This window comes from Crassostrea angulata, chromosome 3 (assembly GCF_025612915.1).
Source record: "Crassostrea angulata isolate pt1a10 chromosome 3, ASM2561291v2, whole genome shotgun sequence".
Taxonomy (NCBI): Eukaryota; Metazoa; Mollusca; class Bivalvia; order Ostreida; family Ostreidae; genus Magallana; species Magallana angulata.
Window position 1 is genome coordinate 2,977,700 of NC_069113.1, and position 23,586 is coordinate 3,001,285.

General features: G+C 35.8%; 3 protein-coding genes across 4 annotated transcripts; 1 reads left to right on the forward strand and 2 right to left on the reverse strand.

The window, feature by feature from the left end:
• The first annotated feature begins 196 nt into the window (after window positions 1–196).
• On the forward strand, window positions 197–7,346 carry LOC128178722 (mediator of RNA polymerase II transcription subunit 17-like). 2 transcript variants are annotated; one of them, XM_052846022.1, is made up of 14 exons: window positions 197–369; window positions 1,967–2,143; window positions 2,448–2,589; window positions 2,835–3,006; window positions 3,199–3,360; window positions 3,531–3,661; window positions 3,979–4,050; window positions 4,312–4,377; window positions 4,495–4,688; window positions 4,872–4,928; window positions 5,058–5,189; window positions 5,629–5,749; window positions 6,266–6,414; window positions 7,102–7,346. In XM_052846022.1, exons 1-14 carry the CDS (start codon window positions 221–223, stop codon window positions 7,325–7,327), a joined length of 1,950 nt encoding a protein of 649 aa, XP_052701982.1. In that variant the 5' UTR covers window positions 197–220; the 3' UTR covers window positions 7,328–7,346. The 2 variants fall into 2 exon arrangements, with proteins under 2 accessions (XP_052701982.1, XP_052701981.1); XM_052846021.1 differs by having other exon boundaries at window positions 198–369; window positions 3,199–3,375.
• Window positions 7,347–11,823: 4,477 nt separating this feature from the next.
• Window positions 11,824–14,775, reverse strand: LOC128178613 (uncharacterized). The gene is made up of 2 exons (XM_052845864.1): window positions 14,004–14,775; window positions 11,824–12,539 (listed from the first exon to the last, which is right to left on the reverse strand). Exons 1-2 carry the CDS (start codon window positions 14,492–14,494, stop codon window positions 12,020–12,022), a joined length of 1,011 nt encoding a protein of 336 aa, XP_052701824.1. The 5' UTR covers window positions 14,495–14,775; the 3' UTR covers window positions 11,824–12,019.
• A 4,659-nt stretch (window positions 14,776–19,434) lies between these two features.
• On the reverse strand, window positions 19,435–23,586 carry LOC128177983 (uncharacterized). The gene is made up of 2 exons (XM_052844930.1): window positions 22,908–23,586; window positions 19,435–21,313 (listed from the first exon to the last, which is right to left on the reverse strand). Exons 1-2 carry the CDS (start codon window positions 23,396–23,398, stop codon window positions 20,794–20,796), a joined length of 1,011 nt encoding a protein of 336 aa, XP_052700890.1. The 5' UTR covers window positions 23,399–23,586; the 3' UTR covers window positions 19,435–20,793.

Below are 23,586 nucleotides of genomic sequence, written 5' to 3' on the forward strand. Positions count from 1 at the left end.
TAACATCTTGACAAAGGAAATGCAATTTAATTCTCCGTAGTTTCGAACAACGAAAGAAACACACTTTGGGGATTGAATTATACGTTTTGTTGTGAAATCATTATTTAAAAAAATAAATATAATATAAATATAAATTATGACTCTTTAAAATAAAGAAATCGCAATTCAATTCATGATTAATTAAGTACGAAACTTATTAATGATTTGAGAATATGTAAAGATGGCAGCTCCCTACTCTCAGTTCTCCCCGAGTCCCACCCCAGTAAATGTTTGCGTGGAAGCTGTACTTGAAAGTCAGATTCAAGAAGTCAGAGTAGTAGAAAAACCAGATGCACCAGACGGACATGAGATTCAAGAAGTTTACGTTCCGTACGTAGATTTTACTGTATCTTAAAATACATTTTGCTCATATATAACAGATATAATATTACATATTTTAGGGAAAAAAATTGCATTGATTTTTAAAATGACTTAGAGTTGACTAGCTACCGTACTAACTACTATGTTAAAAAAAACATTCTTAGTTAAATGCGAGAAATGTTATTTCTGATATTTATTGAATTGAATTTGCTTTCTCAATTTACTATTCTGTTGTACTTAATGTATGTAATTGTATACTGTATATTCCTATTAAAACGCGAGGAATTAATATCCGCGTAAAATCGCGAAAAACCCGTCTCGCGAATTTTAAAATCTCGCTTTTAATTTTTGGACATATATAAACTACATGAAACTCTGATAAAATTTCGGCAATCGCGAATTTTATGTTCTTGCGATTTGATGGAAATCCGTTGAACCGCGGAATTAAGTACTCGCGTTAAATAAGGAATTTACAGTAGTGGTAATTGTAACGTCACGGCACCAATGTAATCGCATAGTGGTTATTACTTTTATTTAAATACCAAGAGTTCCATGATATTCTTATGTCTCTAGTCACTAAAGTAAGGTCAATCTCAAATTTGTCAGTTTTCAGTCTAAATCCAATTCTCCGTAATAATGAAAATGTTCTAGAAATTTATTTCAACGCAGTCAAATATTTAGGAGTATTACAAAGTAACACCAGTTTCAGCTAAATGAAAACACTTATTATGAGGTTTTGTAGATTTATTATGGTGCATGAAACAAAATACAAAACGTTATCTACAAAAATATACAGTAAACTTCCCTTTACTATCCTTACCAAGTTACAACGTAAATGCAAGCCTGCCTTAATGTTAATTTAAAGTCCAAGTACCCAAACCTAATGCCAACCCACTTAGCACGGACTAAACGCCTAGCATGCTGCACAATGGAAATTTACGTGACAATAAACAAAATACTTATAGCAAGGCAATGCATGAGTTGGGAAATGGAGACTGGGGCCAACCCATCTACCTGGGGAAGTGAGTTGACTCGAACCTTAGAGAAGATTCCACGTCAACTGCCAGTCTAAGGCAAATCCTGACTTTATTTACACCGTGCTCTGGGGGTGTGTTTCTCTTAACCAATCAGAATGATTATATGTATTTATAACTCGAACTAGCTTTTCCCCACATCATTATGAATTACACCGACACTTTCCGAATGATACTTAAACGAATACAACCAATCATATTTATCGTTACGTTTTGCTTAAGCTAAAGACGAAAATATGCTTGACATGTGACCATGCTATTAAATATTATCCTATCACACGTAATAGAAAAGGAGGAATGAGATAGGCTCGAACTCAAGACCCTTCTGTTTAAAAACCAATGCTCTACCGACTGAGCTAACCCACTAGCTAGTGCTAGAAGGAGCATGGCAGTACTGAGCCTTTTGTATATCTAATACATACTTTAACATTGAACAAAACAATATTTAATATTCTAGTAATATAAAATTACTCAAGAAACTAACATCAAATGCACAAACACTCTGAAAAATTTCTGAAGTTTTTATTCAATCTGACAAGCTGTTTGTAACACATGCTCATTTTGCTCTTCAGACCACTGTCTATGTCAGAGAATCTGACAAAATTAGCACAGAAGATTGACTTTTACAAAGATGAAAGTGACGAGAAAGGAAAACCCACTTCTGAGGGTGAAAAAGAAGAGGAAGAAAAAACAGGAGCAGCTTTTCAGCCATCACTTTGGCCCTGGGACTCTGTTAGAACCAAGCTAAGGTAAGAAATAGGAGTTAGATGAAGGCCAATAGGAGTTAGATGAAGGCCAATAGGAGTTAGATTAAGGCCAATAGGAGTTAGATTAAGGCCAATAGGAGTTAGATTAAGGCCAATAGGAGTTAGATTAAGGCCATTAAACATTTTGACAGTTACTGTAGTTTTATAAAGAGAAGGTAATAGGATTGGAGGAGTTTAAATACTCTAGTTATTTATTTCTTTTATTTGACAAAATCATTTATTACATAAAAGGTTATATTGTATGTCAAGTAAAAAGCATCATTACAAATAAGATCTTTTCTTATAGAACATCACTGACAGAAATGAGTGTTTTATTGGACATACTGAATGTATCCTCCAGTAAAGAGAAGCGCTACATGGTATTAGACCCCGTACAACAGAATGCCCCTGATCCAAAGCTAGCCGTACAGCTCATGTCCAAAAGAAGAGTAAGGGTTTATAACTAAGATAAATAAATAAAAGAACACCACAAAATTTACCGTTATATACTTAGTGATGGCTGATCATGCACATTTTTGTGGTAAATATTGATATTAATATACTAGTATTCTGAAATAGTTCATGCTCATTAAGTAGTACATGTTCATGGTATGTAGGTACATATCTATGAGGATGTTAATACATGTGTTGATGAATTTTATAGATAATATTCTGACATGATTCTCTTTCTCAGGCTCTTCAGTCAGCTGCCAGTGTTCTACAGTCAGGTGCAGAAAGGTTACGAAAGTCACACGCTGAAATCAACAACAAAAATGACTTTCACTTGGAACTGTTAAATGTTCGACAGAAATGGAGACTAAAAAAGACAGGCACCTCAATTTTAGGCGATCTCAGTTATAGATCAGGTCTGTTTTTATTTGTTAATTTCTCACGTAATTTGATTGAACATCACATTGATTTCAGTAATGCTTTTATGACAGGTGCTGATTCACACAATGCATGACTTTCTGTGACAGCTATATTAACATGGTGTTTATAGTGACAATCTGATTCATTCTGTCGTATTATGTGCTATTTTTACGTAATTTGATGATTAGTTGGATCTAGATACATGCATAATGGAGTGTTTGAGGTGGTGAAGAGTTCAGATCTGACCGCGGAGGGGGAGTTCCTGGCCCAGCGTGGAAGCCTGGATGTGGTGGTCCCCACAGAGCTAGAGGGCGGGGCCTACATACAGGTGGAGGTCAAGTCTGTACCAGGTAACTGCATCACAGGTAAAAAGACATTTCTAATTCAACATAATTGATTGTGTTCTCAATATTAGGTCCAGGTTGTGTTGTGTTTAAGGTAATGACTCTAACAGGGAAGTTATGATATTAAGTATGTTACTTAGTACATTGGAGCATTACAATGTATTTGTGTTGCTTAGATACCATGGATCTGACTGGAGCCATTCTACGAGTGCCGTCAGGAATTGGACCAGTCCGAAGTGAAACCTACTGGCAGCAGAAGCTAGAAAAAGCACAGAATGTTTTGTTCTGTAAAGAAATATTTGCACAGGTACATATACAATTGATTTTTAATCACAATACACAAACCTGTATTTGATGCATACTTTTTTTTTTTGTGAGCCTCGGCTATTTGATTTTGTTAAGGCAAATTATAGTTAAAGATTCATTGCTATATTAATCTAAATGTACATGTACATGCATGTTTATCAATTTGCTTTATGATTCTGAAGTAATGCATGTGCTGATTTGCAAACTCATTTCATCTGTGGAGTTTTGAATTAAGAGAGTGATACATGTACTGTTACAGTTTACATGGAAGTTCAAATGTATTGAATGACTTGATATCTTTTCTTGTGCATTCTGTAGTTGGCCAGAGAAGCTGTTCAATCCAAAGCCTCTATTCCACACCTGGTGGTTGGGAACCAGATTATAACTAATGTAAGTCTTTTGTAAAGCAATATGGTTTTTGTGACCAAAAATATGTAATGTTTCCCCATACACATAACCGGTAAATGTAAGATCATTAAACAATGTGATGTTTAATTACATTGATACATTGTTTAATGTTTCATTAAAAAAATATTGTCAGATTGCAATTATATCCAGCCATTTCAAAAGTCATGTCTTTAGATCAGTTCACCAGTATTGGTTACAGGATGGATTATTAGAATCTTACATACCCATCTATTTTTTTCATAGGTTTTTCCTGGTATTCAATTATCTATTGTCCTCTGCCATTCAACAGGAAAAGAGAGAGAGAAAAAGGTGAGTTCCAATATTCAATAAAGAGTGTTACCAATGCATGCAGACAGTTTTTGCACCACTTCTCTTGTATTCCTTTTCTGAGATATCAATCTGATCATGTCATTCATTGCTATATAGCTCCCCCAATACAAGATGGACCACAATCACGTGTTGGAACACTCCCTGCATCAGCTCCTCCGTGAGAACCATTTCAAGAATATCAATTTCCCCGCCCCTCACCCGGTCACGGCGCTGGTGGGTCTGACTAAAAAACGGAGACTGGCCGGCCCCAACGCTCTCAGTCGTAAACAGCTGATGGACATGTCCGACAGGTAAGTGTCTTGCTGATGACATGTACTCGCATATATCATGTGAATCATGACTTCAATTTTATATTTCATCAGTTTACACCCATATATTGTGTTGATCTTCAGCACAACATAATATGTACGTTAAATTTTAAATAAACTGAGTTGACCATGAGTAAATCTTTTTTATTTGTTGTGTTGTTTCAGTGAGAGTATGTTGGATCAGATTATCAAACAGACTAAGCACAATGTCTTAAGATTGAGGTTTGTAGTCCAGTCTTCACTTAGATCTATTATAAAAAAAATCAAATGCCCTTTACTATGGCTTGTAGCAGACAAAAGACTAGGCTATATACTGTCTTTCATTAATTAATTAATTGTTATCAATAACAGGACCATGCAGACTATTGATGGAATAGCAGCCACCCTGTCTGATCCACAGCTGACCGTCCACTGGAGCTGTTGTAACAGCAGCACAGAGGCCAGCTGTAGGGTCATCATAACATCTCAAGGTTACGACCTTAGGTAGGTGACATCAAGGTCATCATTACATCCCCAGGTTATGACCTTAGGTAGGTGGCATCAAGGCCATTACATCTGTCGGTTATGACCTCAGGCAAGTTATATTAAGGTCATTATTAAATATCAAGGTTACTACTGGAGTAGGTGACATCAGGGTACTGGTTCATGGCATAAATGTCATCTTCATGTCACTAGATAATAACGCTGGGTATGTTCTAATTATTTTTTAAATTTAGAAAATAATTAGATAATAGCAAGGTACATGTTCATGTATTTTGTCTCAATGGTATATTGTAAGATAAACCAACATAAAGTAAAATAAACATACATGGACAGGACTACTCTGTAGTGTAGCTGATATTTGAAATCATATGAGACAGAGATACTTGGTATATGTGTATTGAGTAGTTGTACAGATGTCCATGTTGTCCTCTGTTTGCAGGGTGTGGCACAGCTTCGTGATCATCATCGGTGTGGACAGCCTTAAAGTGATCATCAAGGAGGGGCGGGTCTTCTTCCTCTCGTTTGAAGAGAAGGAGCTACAGGATTTCATCATGTGGCAGGTACAGGCAGAAGTAATTAGTAAAATCAAAGGGTAAACTTATAACACAAACCCTGGCAATTATGTATGGTATTGTTAAATGCTTTATGGACCAATTTGGAGTGGAATGGTTAAATTATCATCTGGCATGTGAATTGAATAAATGTAATATTTATAAACAAAAAAGATCTCTTAGTAAGTTAAGAATTTGTTTCCAATTTATTGCATTTCAGAACCGTTCAGTTTATATTCTTCATATTTGCTTGAATTGTCTGTGATCAGAACAATACTCGTAGGGCAGACTGACGACTTTATTTATGCATGAGTTAAGCATGAATTCTTTTCAATTTCCTGTATTTATTGTGAACCTTAAAAGAGTACACAAAAGCAAACAAACTTTTTCCCTTAAAAATAATTCATCAAAAAATAATTTATCTTGATAATTAGCCTATGCATCTTTAATGACAAATGCTATAAGAATTGGCCTATACATCGTTAAAGACACATGCTATACATGTGCTTTCTCTTGGTTCCCTAGGTGTCGCAGCATCAGATCTCAGTGTCCCAGAATCTGGCACGATTGATGGGCTGGCAGATCATGAGTACCAGCACAGCGATGGGCGTGTCTGACCTAGAATCCTCGGGAACCGCTTCCTCTCTCATCCTCGCAGCCCCAAACAAAGAGAGGTGAAATGACTGGGTTTTTTTAAATGCAAAAAGGACTCTATATGATATGGGCCTAAAATGTCCCCTAAATGAACATAATCACCTCTTTGTTTTCTTCATACAGATATACATGTGAAGTTTTTTCATAGTTTTCATTTAGATGGAAATGCCCTCTATTTAGAAATCTGACATCATAAAGGTTAACCTTTTCCCGCCAATTTCGCATTTTTAGCATAAAACGGCTTGTTTTTAAACAGTTTTCTATCAGAAAATATTGATTGATTCTTGAACAAAAAAATTTCTCATCAAATATGAATCTATTCAAGACTAATAAGTGACCAAAAAAATTGTCCTTGTTCAAAGTGTCCCTCTGTATTTCCCGATTTGAAAAAAGATAAGAAAAATGTAAATTTTTGACAGATTTTGATTAACTTACAAAAATCAAGGGTTACTTCTGATATCATATACTGCCAGTGAGTGCAAATAAATCAAATAAATCGGTATTAAATATATCTTACCTCTATTAAGTACTTGAATTTGAGGTAAAATAAATGGAAAAACAACATATTTTAATACTCTTTGCAGTTTAACACACACACAGCTGAGTGAACATTTTGCTGCCACCTGGGATCTGATCCTAGTGTGCATTATAATATTGAATCATGATATTTGATGCTTATTATTGATATTTGTGCTTCTGGTTTTTAGGATTCTTGCCATTAAAAGTGGGCCATCCAGTGGAATCAAAGTGTTTCTTCAGCAATCTCAAAAGGACAACAAAAACAGAGTTATCCTCCCTGACGATAAATGGCAGAGTGTTGGCGCTGACTATCAGCAGGTCGATCTTTCAAAATTTGAGGGCAGAAATTTTGCCTCAAAACTTGAACTCTTATTAGCAACATTTTCTCATGATTTATCATCAAGCTCATCCTGAAATAAACTCTTCTCAAGCCTGTTGTTGAGATTTTTTAAGCATGTACACACCGCTGTACTTGTTTCTTGAAGGACTTATGACATTATTGCCTGTCTGTTTGCCTGTCAGGGATTTTTTTGACATCTCTCTGAAATACTGAAAATAAGTGAAGAAGGTGGGGGGGGGGGGGGGGGGGCTAGATTGCTGAAGATCTCGAATTTTATCTGCTTGTGTAGATCAGATGAAAGAATCCAATTTTAATCAGATTGTCCAGCTATTCATAATACCACATTGTACTTGATATCAATTTAAGGTACGGTGCTCTCAATTCACAGATTGATTAAGCAATTTGTGTGTTTATAAAATGATGAACATAATCATACTTTATTTTAGTTATTATTCTTTAATTTAAACCAATTTTATTAAAAAAAATTGTTACATTTTCCAGTGTCTTTGATAACACTACGAATCAATTTTGTAATGTATAGTTCAATATATTTCATCAATGACTATTTTGATATCTATTCATATAATTGCTGAAAATTATATAAATATAAGTAATAAGGAATCATTCCTTAAATATTATTAGGAGATGAAATACGGTTGGCCGTAATGAAATCTGTTCAGTTCATCGATTATAATTTTGATATTGAATCATACATTTGCTGAAACTTGAATAGATATTCGTAACAATGAATCAGTTTTTGATTACATTAAGAGGATCAAATACGGTTGGGCATGATCAAATCTGGGCTTCATTGGAATTGATAATTTCGGGCGGTATTTAATCACCTCATGATCGTCGAAAAATGATTCCTTATTCCTTAATTTTGATAATGATTAACATTAAAAAGATAAAAAACAAAATCAAACCAACAAAACATTCATAGAACACAAAGCACTCAACAAAACAAAAAATTATGTACATGTAAAGATAAGGATTTCATGTCTTTGGTTACATTTTACCTGATGAGGTGATTGTGCTCTATAGAACACAGATCTGAACATGTACACTGTTTGACAATAAGATGTACCTGTACACTATCAGACAATGAGTTGTACCTATACACTATTAGACAATGAGTTGTACTTGTACACTATCAGACAATGAGTTGTACTTGTACACTATTAGACAATGAGTTGTACTTGTACACTATCATGCAGACAATGTTTTATACCTGTACACAATCAGACAATGAGTTGTACCTATACACTATCAGACAATGAGTTGTACACAATCAGACAATGAGTTGTACCTATACACTATCAGACAATGAGTTGTACACAATCAGACAATGAGTTTTACCTGTACACTATCAGACAATGAGTTATACCTGTACACAATCAGACAACGAGTTATACCTGTACACTATCAGACAATGTGTTGTTCCTGTACACTATCAGACAACGAGTTGTATTTGTACACTATCAGACAATGAGTTGTATTTGCACACTATCAGACAATGAATTAAACTTGTACACTATTAGACAATGAGTTGTACTTGTACGCTATCAGACAATGAGTTGTACCTGTACACTATCCGACAATGAGTTGTACACTATCAGACAATGATTTGTACTTGTACACAATCAGACGATGAGTTGTACTTGTACACTATCAGACAATGAGTTGTATTTGCACACTATCAGACAATGAATTAAACTTGTACACTATTAGACAATGAGTTGTACTTGTACACTATCAGACAATGAGTTGTACCTGTACACTATCCGACAATGAGTTGTACACTATCAGACAATGATTTGTACTTGTACACAATCAGACGATGAGTTGTACTTGTACACTATCAGACAATGAGTTGTATTTGCACACTATCAGACAATGAATTAAACTTGTACACTATTAGACAATGAGTTGTACTTGTACACTATCAGATAATGAGTTGTACCTGTACACTATTAGACAATGAGTTGTACCTGTACACTATCAGACAATGAGTTGTACCTGTACACTATCCGACAATGAGTTGTACACTATCAGACAATGATTTGTACTTGTACACTGTTAGACAATGAGTTGTATATGTACACTATCAGACAATAAGTTGTACTTTTACACTATCAAATGATGAGTTGTACCTGTACACTATCAGACAATGAGTTGTACCTGTACACTATCAGACAATAAGTTGTAGACTACACAATCAGAAATTATGAAGTATACTTTTCACAATCAGACAATGCGTTGTACCTGTACACAATCAGACAATGGTTTGTACTTATACACTATTAGACAATGAGTTGTACCTGTACACTATCAGACAATGAGTTGCACCTGTACACTATCAGACAATGAGTTGTACTTTTACACTATCAGACAATGATTTGTACTTACTATCAGACAATGAGATGTACCTGTACACTATCGGACAATGAGTTGTTCCTGTACACTATCGGACAATGAGTTGTATATTGGTACACTATCAGACAATGAGTTGTACTTGTACACTATCAGACAATGATTTGTACTTACTATCAGACAATGAGTTGTTCCTGTACACTATCGGACAATGAGTTGTACCTATACACTATCAGACAATGAGTTGTACCTATACACTATCAGACAATGAGTTGTACTTGTACACTATCAGATAATGATTTGGACTTGTACACTATCAGACAATGAGTTGTACTTGTACACAATCAGACAATGATTTGTACTTGTACACTATCAAATGATGAATTGTACCTGTACACTATCAGACAATGCGTTGTACTTACTATCAGACAATGAGTTGTACCTGTACACTATCAGACAATGAGTTGTACTTGTACACTATTAGACAATGAGTTGTACCTGTACACTATCAGACAATGAATTGTACTTGTACGCTATTAGACAATGAGTTGTACCTGTACACTATCAGACAATGAATTGTACTTGTACACTATTAGACAATGAGTTGTACCTGTACACTATCAGACAATGAATTGTACTTGTACACTATCAGACAATGAGTTGTACTTATACACTATCAGATAATGAGTTGTACCTGTACAATATCAGACAATGAGTTGTACCTGTACACTATTAGACAATGAGTTGTATTTGTACACTATCAGACAATGAGTTGAACTTGTACACTTTCAGACAATAAGTTGTACTTGTACACTATTAGACAATCAGTTGTACCTGTACACTATTTGATTATTAATTGTACATGACTTTGTCTAACAAAGCTTTTATTGTGCTACTGTTAGACATTAAATTACTATTGTATACAAAAGCAATAAAGTTTACCTTAAAGCTGCTGATCGAGATATAGTATAAGCTACTACCAATATCAATCACTTTGTGATACATTCCTGTATCGAACAATGCAATTTATATATAATTACGTACAGTCAGACATGATGTTTATCAAAAACAATAGAAATACGTTTTTATGTCACTTAAGTCACTCGGGCCGTTTATTGCAATTGGCCATCGTCCTTTAACAATTTTGCATTATATATATACCTTCTTCTTGAAAACTACAGGGCCATTTTTAGTGTGAAGCATCTCTATGGTAAGAGGAATCTAAATGTGAAATTCATGGCTTTACCATCCCGGGGGTTATAGGCGTGACCAAATATGCAAAAAGGGCAAATTTTTCAAAAATCTTCTTCTCCAAGCCCATACATGTGGGAAAAAACTAAATGCATGATTATGATGTCCGTACAGCCCTCTTTATAAATTGTCAAATTTATGGATCCTGGGACAGGGTTTCAGGCCCTAGGGCAGGGCCAAAATAACGATATATGTAAATATATAAAATCTAATAAAATCTTCTTTTCTTCTCCCCTACATATTTTAGAACAAATTAATGCATGGTTATCATGTCCATGAAGTTCTCTACCTAAATTGTGAATTCATGGTCCCTGGATCAGGAGTTCGGGTCCTAGGGTGGGGCCAATATGGCCACATAGTGAAAAAATGACTTACTAGCAATAATTTATCTGTACTATCACAGTTGTAGGAGATAAAATCATGCATTGTTATTATGTTCATGATATCCTGATGTTAAATTGCGAAATTCTCTTTTCATGCCATGGGGCAGAAATTGAGGCTTTTTATCGGGTTTTGGAGTGGGGGGTGTTAATATGACCATATATTGAACATGTATTTTTACTTAGGGTAATTGCTATTTGTCATCCATAACAATTTTAACTCTTAACATCTTAAAAACAACATGGTAAATTGTCACTTGGTAATATTAAATTATTTTATGAAATCTACTTTAATGTCCTGTGCATTGTATACTTGTAGAAAAAAAGCGCATGCATTTTGTGTGCTTTAAAAATGAAACTTTAAATTAAAGTCCTGCAGGTCTCTTAAGCTTTTACCAAAAGTTTACGATTTTTTGCCTAGTGCCAGGATTCGTGTTTTTTTATAGATATTTTTAGGTATAGATAATCCAAGATTCCCCCAACTCTTGTAACCCCCCCCCCCCCCCCCCCCGCCCCCAATTTTCATGAATTAACGTTTTTCAAACATCAAATAATAAAAGTGGTCTAGCAGTCAGAAGAGGGTTAAGACTTCAATATGAATCTTAAAATGCAAACATGAGACTTTGACCTGACAATCTAAGGGTAATGGTACTCAGATGACCGTCAAGGTCTGAGGGCCTCTTGTTTTATTTGTCACGATTTAGTTATAGCACTGTTGCAGAAATATGATTGTACAAGTTTCTGCCAATACCAAGCATTACATTACGCTGATGATTGGTTAACATTTTGTGTTTCTGTTGCTGTTGTTGTCTGTACTTTATCTTTGTCCGAAGAGAAAGGGGTTTTAACTCTAGAAAGGATCACATCATTTGGACGAGATGTTTGGACGTTTTCATTGGTGCCTAGCGCCAGGATTCGTCGCCGTTTCTTCTGGATATTTATAAACACGATAAGGTTCAGACACCCACCAATGTTGGTAAACACAACAACAAATATGTACACAATAGACGGCACGTCATTCGTGATGAATTGCCAAGTTCCATACACGGAGACGGCCCACCATTGGACCGTGAACACGGCGACAAACATCGTCATGGTTTTTGCTGCCTTGACGTATGCTGTTCCAGACTGCGCCTGCTCACCAATAACACTTCGGATTTGATGAGCAACCCTTCTGATGTGAAACCACGTGAGCAAGTAGAGAGTAGTGTTGACCAATACAATGAGGATACATGGTATGGTCGTCATAAGGAGCGTACCCAACCCCGGCTTCACCATACAGCTGAAAGACAAAACAGGTTTGTTGAAATCAAATCAAACCCACTCAGTTCAAGGAAAAATTACCTTTCAGATTAATTTTTAATTTTTATAATTCATTTTTTTTAAGTATAAGCTATTATTTAGTAATGAAAAAACTCACATATTTAAAACTTAATAATTATTTGTCTATATATATTAACAGAACTTTCCTTCTTGTGAAGATAAATACATGTATAGTATTACAATGACGGGAAAATCAGATGATATAATTTTAATTTTCTCGAAAAATCGTCACACACAAAATTTACCTGTATTTTGTTTATTGTATTCAATTTAATAAACGACATCAAATTAATTTCTAAAAGGTATAAATACACGGTATTACAGAAATCCGCAAAAACATACGCTAAGAAAAACTAAGGTCGGGAATAAACCTTGTAGCTAAAACATCAAATTTACATGATTTTTTTTTTTTGAAAAAAAAAATAACATGAATCCTTTTGACTTGCTCGTATTTTAGTTCTTTTTACGATAAATGATTGATAAAACTGAATCATTAACCACTTTCATCCTGTTGCTAAGCAGTTTTCCTGGATTTGTGGAAAACAATATCACGTAGAAAAAAGGATGTTTTTTAAACCGGAAGTATGACAGTTAGTGGCGCGTTAATGAGGCTGGAAAATCAATAAATAATGCCACATTATTTAGACATGTAATGGACCTAAAAGTGCGTACGAGAAAAAAAAACATTCTTTTTTTTCTTTTTTTCTTCATCTTACTTCACCCGTGTCCAATAATATGAATTTAAAATATCTATTTTTCATTGGGGGTGTAATAAATACTAGTACTCAGTATTCGAAATGAAAATTTTTAAAGGTGTTGCTTAATTTGTTTCTGCCATCCTGTTAAGTTGATATTTTTACAATCTATTCACCACGGCTTAAAAAAGGGCTATACTTCTTTAATCATTTTAATAATATTTCATATCCTATTTCGCATTAATTGGTGATGAGTGTTTTTAATTACCAGTAGTTAATCCCTTCGTAACATCCTTTAATCATGATTTCATTATTTCAAAGACCGATCATGTCTACAAGTTTAACGTGAAAAAAAACAAGTTTTAAAAAAACGGTACAAATACTTACAAGACACAGCCAGAGAAAACTGACTGTTATAGAGATACAACCACGGTACAAATACTAACAAGACACAACCAGACCAAACTGTTGTAGAGATACAGCCACGGTACAAATATTTACTAGGTACCAGGCAGACCAAACTGTTGTATGAATAGAGCCAAGGTACAAATACTTACAAGGCACCAGCCAGACCAAACTGTTATACAGATAAAGCCAAGGTACAAATACCTACAAGGCACGACCGGACCAGGCTGTTGTAGAGATACAGCTACGGTACAAATACTAACAAGGCACAGACCGGACCAAACTGACTGTTATAGAGATACAACTACGGTACAAATACTTACAAGGCACCGGCCGGACCAAAATATTGCAGAGATACAGAAATGGTACACACAATTATAGGGAACGCCATCACATATACACACAGCCGCCAGTCCCTGATTCCGAAATCCATCTGACGTCGGAAGCGAATCAACAGAAACGCATTTAAAGCTATCACAATTAAAATAAAGTTCTTAATGCTTAGCAGAAAGACCATTAGAAAGGCGTAGAACTGGCACAGTTCTAATGGGTGGACATGGTCCTTCTCAATCACCATGGTCACGTGGTCAAACATATGGACAAAGCTGAAACTCATTTCGCAAATGGCCAAGTAGACCACGAACCGCTCACTTCGGGGCCAAGTGTAAAATCTCTTTTTGTGAGTTTTGAATGACAACACAGTCACGACGATGGACGCGATGAAGCTGCATGATATGCAGACGATAGCGGTGATGTGAAGAGGAAAGAACGTCCCATCATCCCAGCCCAACAGTGTCACATTGTACATGGACATCACAGAACTACGGGTTAACCTCTCGTGCACACAAGAGGGAATTCTTCGGTCCAATAAGTTTTGAGTCTGCTTTCTTGCACAATTTTTCGCATAATTTGTTCAATAAAAACAGGGTCGTCTGAACTTCATCGCGTGGGTACGAGAGACGGCTGCTGCGATTATCGCTGTCACGTGCTTTGTTGCTCTTTGCGGACTTTTAGCAACCATTAATTCAAGCCCAATATATGCTAAATCCCTTGTCATTAACATTTGATTCTGGACCCAACATGTGATGTATGCGACATCTTATCTCTGGTTAATCTCATTTGTTAATGAATCATGAAATGAAATTTCAACACCACAGTTGCTCATATCCTGTTAATTGCGACTGGCTCTGCTCCAACCCTTAAAGCAATATGAACTGCAATTTTCATGAAGAATTTTTTTTAATGAAAACGTTATTTTATACTAAAAAGACAAAAATATCAAGGTTTTTATATTTCTTTTCGCCAAATTTTTGTGAAAAGGGTCGTTCGGGGACCTTAATTGGAGTGAAATTGAATTATTGTCGTCCTGTGCAAAAATTCATTTGCTACATGTTCCTTAGAAGAGATATCTTTCCTCTGACAAAAATAAATGATTTTTTCCAACCTTATTTATCATAAAAGTTTAAGTTTCACGTAGACTTATCGTACTAGCAGGTTTTTGCAGCAAAATAAAATTCTAAAAAATACAGCTCATATTGCTTTAATTAAACAAGAACTTTGGATTCCTATGGAAGGTGCTATAATCATTGCGGAAAGTCCACTAATTTGTCGATTCCAGTCAACATATACATTTGTTATACTTTCATGTTAAATACTGAAATCTGATTGGTTAAGACGCAGTTCATAATCCGTTCTATTACCCTCAGCGTTAGCAACACACTTAGCAACGGGTAACATTATATAAATAGGGCCTGTTTGGGAGGGTAACAGTTGAAATTGACACCCCGAGAAAACCATTGTCAACCTCCGCTTCGCGTCGGTTGACAATGGTTTTCGAGGGGTGTCAATTTCAACTGTTATCCTCCCAAACAGGCACTATTTATTTTGTTATACTGAATGTCTTAATTTTTAAGAAAATTTTACTGCTTTTATATAGGAATAACGTGAATTCTACAGCGAACCGTTCGCGCATAATTTTCGCGCATGTAACATTTTTTAATGTTACCCGTTGCTAAGTGCGTTGATAACGCTGAAGGTAATAGAAAGGATTATGAACTGCGTCTTAACCAATCAGATTTCAGTATTTAACATGAAAGTATAACAATATATAAATAGTGCCTGTTTGGGAGGGTAACAGTTGAAATTGACACCCCGGGAAAACCATTGTCAACCTCCGCTTCGCGTCGGTTGACAATGGTTTTCGAGGGGTGTCGATTTCAACTGTTATCCTCCCAAACAGGCACTATTTATTTTGTTATACTGAATGCTTTAATTTTTAAGAAAATTTTACTGCTTTTATATAGGAATAACGTGAATTTTACAGCGAACCGTACGCGCATAATTTTCGCGCATGTAACAATTTTTATGATACTTTCATGTTAAATACTGAAATCTGATTGGTTAAGACGCAGTTAATAATATTTTCTATTACCCTCAGCGTTAGTTACGCACTTAGCAACGGGTAACATTATATAAATAGTGCCTGTTTGGGAGGGTAACAGTTGAAATTGACACCCCGAGAAAACCATTGTCAACCGACGCGAAGCGGAGGTTGACAATGGTTTTCGAGGGGTGTCAATTTCAACTGTTATCCTCCCAAACAGGCACTATTTATTTTGTTATACTGAATGTCTTTTTTTAAAAATTTTAAGAAAATTTTACTGCTTTTATATAGGAATAACGTGAATTCTACAGCGAACCGTACGCGCATAATTTTCGCGCATGTAACATTTTTTAATGTTACCCGTTGCCAAGTGCGTTGCTAACGCTGAGGGTAATAGTAAATATTATTAACTGCGTCTTAACCAATCAGATTTCAGTATTTAACATGAAAGTATAACAATAAAAAATGTTACATGCGCGAAAATTATGCGCGTACGGTTCGCTGTAGAATTCACGTTATTCCTATATAAAAGCAGTAAAATTTTCTTAAAAATTAAGACACTTAGTATAACAAAATAAATAGTGCCTGTTTGGGAGGATAACAGTTGAAATTGACACCCCTCGAAAACCATTGTCAACCTCCGCTTCGCGTCGGTTGACAATGGTTTTCTCGGGGTGTCAATTTCAACTGTTACCCTCCCAAACAGGCCCTATTTATATACTGTAGGTGTTGACTATGAATAATGATGCTTTATAAGGAATAAAAACATGCAGGAATCAGTGTTTGATTTACCCGCTAATTGAGGCTTGAAAAAGAATGTCCATGTCATGATTTCAATGTGACCTTCATTAAAGACACATACTACAAACAGTAGCCGGTACTCACATACTAGGGCGGGTTTTACGTCAGTAAATAATTTCGTCAACGATATTAGTATTGGTATTATGTTTCTTAGCCCCTGAATACAGTTTAATTGTAATTTTAAGCATGCGCACACACATGTCCATTAATTGTGTGTATGTCTGTTGGTGGTTTTTATAGAACTAAATTAGTCGTGCCTACGTCAGTAAATTTCTTATTTTCTCCACGCTGTTAATTTTTTAAGAATAATTAATATAATAAAGGAGGGTAGGGCAATTTTTTGTGAATATTTTCAAAGTTGTTTTCGAGAATGTATTTAATACGAATAAATATAATATCAATGAGAACAATGCAGTGGTTGTTCAAATCTTTAGATTATGTAATATTTATATGTTTTACATACTAGTACATCTACTGAACCAGCACAAAATGGAAACTATTTCACCAAGGCATGAAATTAACAGAAATTGGCTAGATATTCGTTTTCATACTCTAACTATGCCAATTTTAAAAGACACGTCTATATATTTAATTAGATCATGAATCCTTAATTTTAAACATCTGCCTGGTTTTTTTAAATAGCCGTACTTAATTATATTAAGAGTGTAAGGGCATTTTTATTACTATTCAGTATACCAACTGCTTGCGTGAATTTTTCATCGAGTTTTTAAAGTATATTATACATATATATAAGGTATATTTACATACTAGTACATCTAATATTAAAGTATATTATAATTAAAATACTTTCATCGGTTTAGAATTTTCTTTCACAGTATTCAACCAAAAAATACGTTTTAGAAAATTTTGGAAAGTTAAAATTTTTATTGTCCTCTCCCATTCAACAGAGAGAGAGAGAGAGAGAGAGAGAGAGAGAGAGAGAGAGAGAGAGAGAGAGAGAGAGAGAGAGAGAGAGAGAGAGAGAAAGGTTAGGTCCAATATTCAATAAAGAGGGTCCCTGCATGCAGACAGTTTTTGCACCACTTTGCACCATTTCTCATGTATTCCTTTTCTGAGATATTAATCTGATCATGTCATTCATTGCTAGCTCCCCCAATACAAGATGGACCACAATCACGTGTTGGAACACTCCTTGCATCAGCTCCTCCGCGAGAACCATTTCAAGAACATCAACTTCCCCGCCCCTCACCCCGTCACGGCGCTGGTGGGTCTGACCAAAAAACGGAGACTGGCCGGCCCAAACGCTCTAAGTCGTAAACAGCTGATGGACACGTCCGACAGGTCATTAGCTTGCTGATAACATGTACTCACATATATTATATGAATCATGACTTCAATTTAATATTTCATCAGTTTACACCCATATAATGTGTTGATCTTCAGCATGTGTCGTTAACGATGTATAGCCAAATTACACAGATACACAGATAATTCCAGGTGGTATTTAATCACCTCATAATAGTCAAAAAATGATTCCTTATTCAATAGTTATGACAATGATCAACATTAAAAATTAAAAAACCAAAATCAAACCAACAATGAATTAGATTTTGATTACGATCAAATACGGTTGGGCATGATCAAATCTGGGCTTCATTGGAATTGATAATTCCGGGCGGTATTTAATCACCTCATGATAGGCAAAAAATGATTCCTTATTCCTTAATTATGACAATGAGTAACATTAAAAAGTAAAAAAACAAAACAAAATCAAACCAACAAAATATTCATTCAACACAAAACACTCAACAAAACAAAAAATTATGTACATGTAAATGATAAGGATTTCATGTCGTTGGTTACATTTTACTTGATGAGGTGATTGTGCTCTATAGAACACAGATCTGAACATGTACACTGTTTGACAATAAGATGTACCTGTACACTATCAGAAAATGAGTTGTACCTGTACACTACTTACCTGTACACTATCAGACAATGAGTTGTACTTGTACACTATCAGACAATGAGTTGTACTTGTACACTATCAGATAATGAGTTGTATCTGTACACTATCAGACAATAATGTGCACTATCAGACAATGAGTTGTACTTGTACACTATCAAACGATGAGTTGTACCTGTACACTATCAGACAATGAGTTGTGCATGTACACTATCAAAACTGAGTTGAGTATGTACACTATTTACTTGTACACTATCAAAAATGAGTTGTGCATGTACACTAATTACCTGTACACAATCAGACAATGAGTTGTACTTGTACACTATCAGACAATGTGTTGTATCTGTACACAATCAGACAATAAGTTATACCTGTACACTATCAGACAATGAGTGGTACTTGTACACTATCAAACAATGAGTTGTACTTGTACACTATCAGACAATGAGTTGTACCTGTACACTATCAGACAATGAGTTGTACCTGTACACTATCAGACAATGAGTTGTACCTGTACACTATCAAAAATGAGTTGGGCATGTACAATATTTACCTGTACACCATCAGACAATGAGTTGTAGCTGTACACTATCAGACAATGAGTTATACATGTACACCATCAGACAATGAGTTGTACTTGTACACTATTAGACAATTAGTTGTACCTGTACACTATCAGACTATTAATTGTACATGACTTTGTCTAACGAAGATTTTATTGTGCCACTGTTAGACACTTAATTAATATTGTATATAAAGCAATAAAGTTTACCCTAAAGCTGCTGATCGAGATACAGTATAAGCTACTACCAATATCAATCACTTTGTGATACATTCCTGTATCGAACAATGCAATTTACGTACAGTCAGACATAATGTTTAACAAAAACAGTACAAATACGTTTTAGGTCACCTAAGTCACCTATTGTAATTGGTCATCGTCCGTTAACAATTTTTGGTGTGAAGCATCGCTAAGGTAAGAGAAATCGAAATTGTGAAATTCATGGCTCTACCACCCCCGTGGCGTTATAGGCGTGACCAAATATGCAAAAAAGCAAATTTTTCAAAAATCGTCTTCTCTACGCCCATACATGTGGGAAAAAACTAAATGCATGACTTTAATTTCCATACAGCCCTCTACCTAAATTGTGAAATCTAAGGACCCTGGGGCAGGGTTTCAGACCCTAGGGCAGGGCCAAAATAACGATATAATTAAAATATATTAAATCTATGAAAAACATCTTCTTTTCTTCTCCCCTACATATTTTAGAAAAGCTAAATGTATGGTTATAATGTCCATGAAGCCCTCTACCTAAATTGTGAAATTCATGGTCCCTGTCAGGGCGAGGCCAATATGGCCACATAGTGAAAAAATGACTTACTAGTAATATTTTATGTGTTCTATCACGTTTGTAGGAGATAAGATCATGCACTGTTATTATGTTCATAATGTCCTGATGTTAAATTGCGAAATTCGCTGTCCATGCCATTGGGCAAAAATTGAGGCTTTTTATCGGGTTTTGGGGTGGGGGTGTTGATATAACCATATAATGAACATGTATTTCTACTTAGGGTAATTGCTGTTTGTCATCCAAAATTTTTTTAACTCCACCTTAAAAACAACATGGTTAACTGTAGGTCTCTTATGCTTTTACCAAAAGTTTATAATTTTTTGCCTAGTGCCAGGATTCGTCACTGTTTTTGATATTTTTAGGCATAGATAATCCAAGATTCCTCTGACTCTTGTAACACCCCCCCCCCCCCCTCATTTTCATGAATTAACTTTTTTCAAACATCAAATAATAAAAGTAGGGTAACAGTCAGGGGAGGGTTAAGACTTCAATATGAAGCTTAAAATGCAAAAATTAGACTTTGATCTGTCAATCTAAGGGTAATGGTACTGTCAAGGTGTGTTAGCCTCTTGTTTTATTTGTCACGACTAAGTTATATCACTGCTGCAGATATATGATTGAACAAGTTTCTGCCAATACCAAGCATCAGATTACGCTGATGATTGGTCAACATTTTGTGTTTCTGTTGCTGTTGTTGTCTGTACTTTATCTTTGTCCGAAGAGAGAGGGTTTTTAACTCTAGAAAGGATCATATCATTGGGACGAGACGTTTGGACGTTTGCATTGGTCCCTAGCGCCAGGATTCGTCGCCGTTTCTTCTGGATATTTATAAACACGATAAGGTTCAGACACCCACCAATGTTGGTAAACACAACAACAAATATGTAGACAATAGACGGCACGTCATTCGTGATGATTTGCCAAATTCCATAGACCGTGACGGCCCACCATTGGACCGTGAACACGGCGACAAACATCGTCATGGTTTTTGCTGCCTTGACGTATGCTGTTCCAGACTGCGCCTGCTCACCAATAACACTTCGGATTTGATGAGCATCTCTTCTGATGTGAAACCACGTGAGCAAGTAGAGAGTAGTGTTGACCAATAGAATGAGGATAAAAGGTACGATCGTCATAAGGAGCGTAGCCAACCCTGGCTTCACAATACAGCTAAAAGACAAAACAGGTTTGTTGAAATCAAATCAAACCCACTCATGTTCATGAAGGAAAAATTACCCATCAGATCAATTTTAATATTTTAGACATCATTTTTTAAGTATAAACTTTTATTTAGTAAAGAAAAAAAACTCACATATATAAAACTATATCTGTCTATATATTAACAGAACTTTCCTTCTTGTGAAGATAAATACATGTACATTATAGTCTAACAATGACAGAAAAATCAGATAAAATAATTTTAATTTTCTCGAGAAATCTACACACAGAATTTACCTGTATTTTGTTTATTGTATTTTAGTTCTTTTTACGATGAATGATTGATAAAACTGAATCATTAACCACTTTCATCCTGTTGCTAAGCAGTTTTCCTGGATTTGTGGAAAACAATTTCACATAGAAAAAAGGATGTTTTTGAAACCGGAAGTATGACAGTTAGTGGCGCGTTAATGAAGCTGGAAAATCAATCAATAATGCCACATTATTTAGACATGTAATGGACCTGAAAGTGCGCACGGGAACAAAATAAAGCCGTTCTTTTTTCTTCATCTTACTTCACCCGTGTCCAATGATATAAATTTTAATTGACTATTTTTTGGGGGGGGGGTGGAATAAATACTAGTATTCAAAATGAAAATTTTAAAAGGTGTTGCTTAATTTGTTTCTGCCATCCTGTTAAGTTCACATTTTCACAAGCTATTCATCACAGCTTAAAAAAAGGCTATACTTCTTTAATCATTATAATAATATTTCATATCCTATTTCGGATTAATTGGTGATGCGCGTTTTGATTACCGGTAGTTAATCCCTTTGTAACATCCTTTAATCATGATTTCATCATTATTTCAAAGACCGATCATGTCTACAAGTTTAACGTGAAAAAAGAACCAAGCTTTAAAAAACCGGTACAAATACTTACAAGGCACAGTCAGACAAAACTGACTGTTATAGAGAAACAACCACGGTACAAATACTAACAAAGCACTGCCAGACCAAACTGTTGTAGAGATACAGCCATGGTACAAATATTAACAAGGTACCGACCGGACCAAACTGTTGTAGAGATACAGCCAAGGTACAAACACAAAGTACTGACCAGACCAAACTGATGTAGAGATACAGCCATGGTACAAATACCTACAAGGCACCAGCCAGAACAAACTGATGTAGAGTTACATCCACGGTTCAAATACCTAAAAGGCACCAGCCAGACCAAACTGTTGTAGAGAATCAGCCACGGTACAAACACAAAGTACTGACCAGACCAAACTGTTGTAGAGATACAGCCATGGTACAAATACTTACAAAGTACGGACCGGACCAAACTGACTGTTGTTGAGAATCAGCCACGGTACAAATACTTACAAAGCACCAACCAGACTAGACTGTTGTAGAGATAAAGCCATGGTACAAATACTTACAAGCACAGCCAGACCAAACTGTTGTGGAGATACAGCAAGGTACAAATACTTACAAAGCACAACCAGACCAAACTGATGTAGAGATACAACCACGGTACAAATACTTATAAAGTACTGACCAGACCAAACTGTTGTAACGATACAGCCATAGTACAAATACTTACAAGGCACCGGCCGGACCAAACTGTTGCAGAGATACAGCCACGGTACACACAATTATAGGGAACGCCATCACATATACACACAGCCGCCAGTCCCTGATACCGAAATCCATCTGACATTGGAAGCGAATCAACAAAAACGCATTTAAAGCTACCACAACTAAAATCAAGTTCTTGGTGGTCACCAGAAGCACCATTAGAAAGGCGTAGAACTGGCACAGCTCTAATGGGTGGACATGGTCTTTCTCAATCACCATGGTCACGTGGTCAAACATATGGACAAAGTTGAAACTCATTTCGCAAATGGCCAAGTAGATCACGAACCGCTCACTTCGGGACCAAGTGTAGAATCTCTTTTTGTGAGTTTTGAATGACAACACAGTCACGACGATGGACGCGATGAAGCTGCATGATATGCAGACGATAGCGGTGATGTGAAGAGGAAAGAACGTCCCATCATCCCAGCCCAACAGCGTCACATTGTACATGGACATCACAGAACTGCGGGTTAACTACCCTTCTGTTCTGTTAATATGCACTATCAGCCTCTCGTGCACACAAGAGGGAATTCTTCGGTCCAACAAGTTTTGAGTCTGCTCTCTTGGACAATTTTTCTCATATTTTGTTCAATAAAAACAGCGTCGTCTGAACTTCATCGCGTGCGTATGAGAGACGGCTGCTG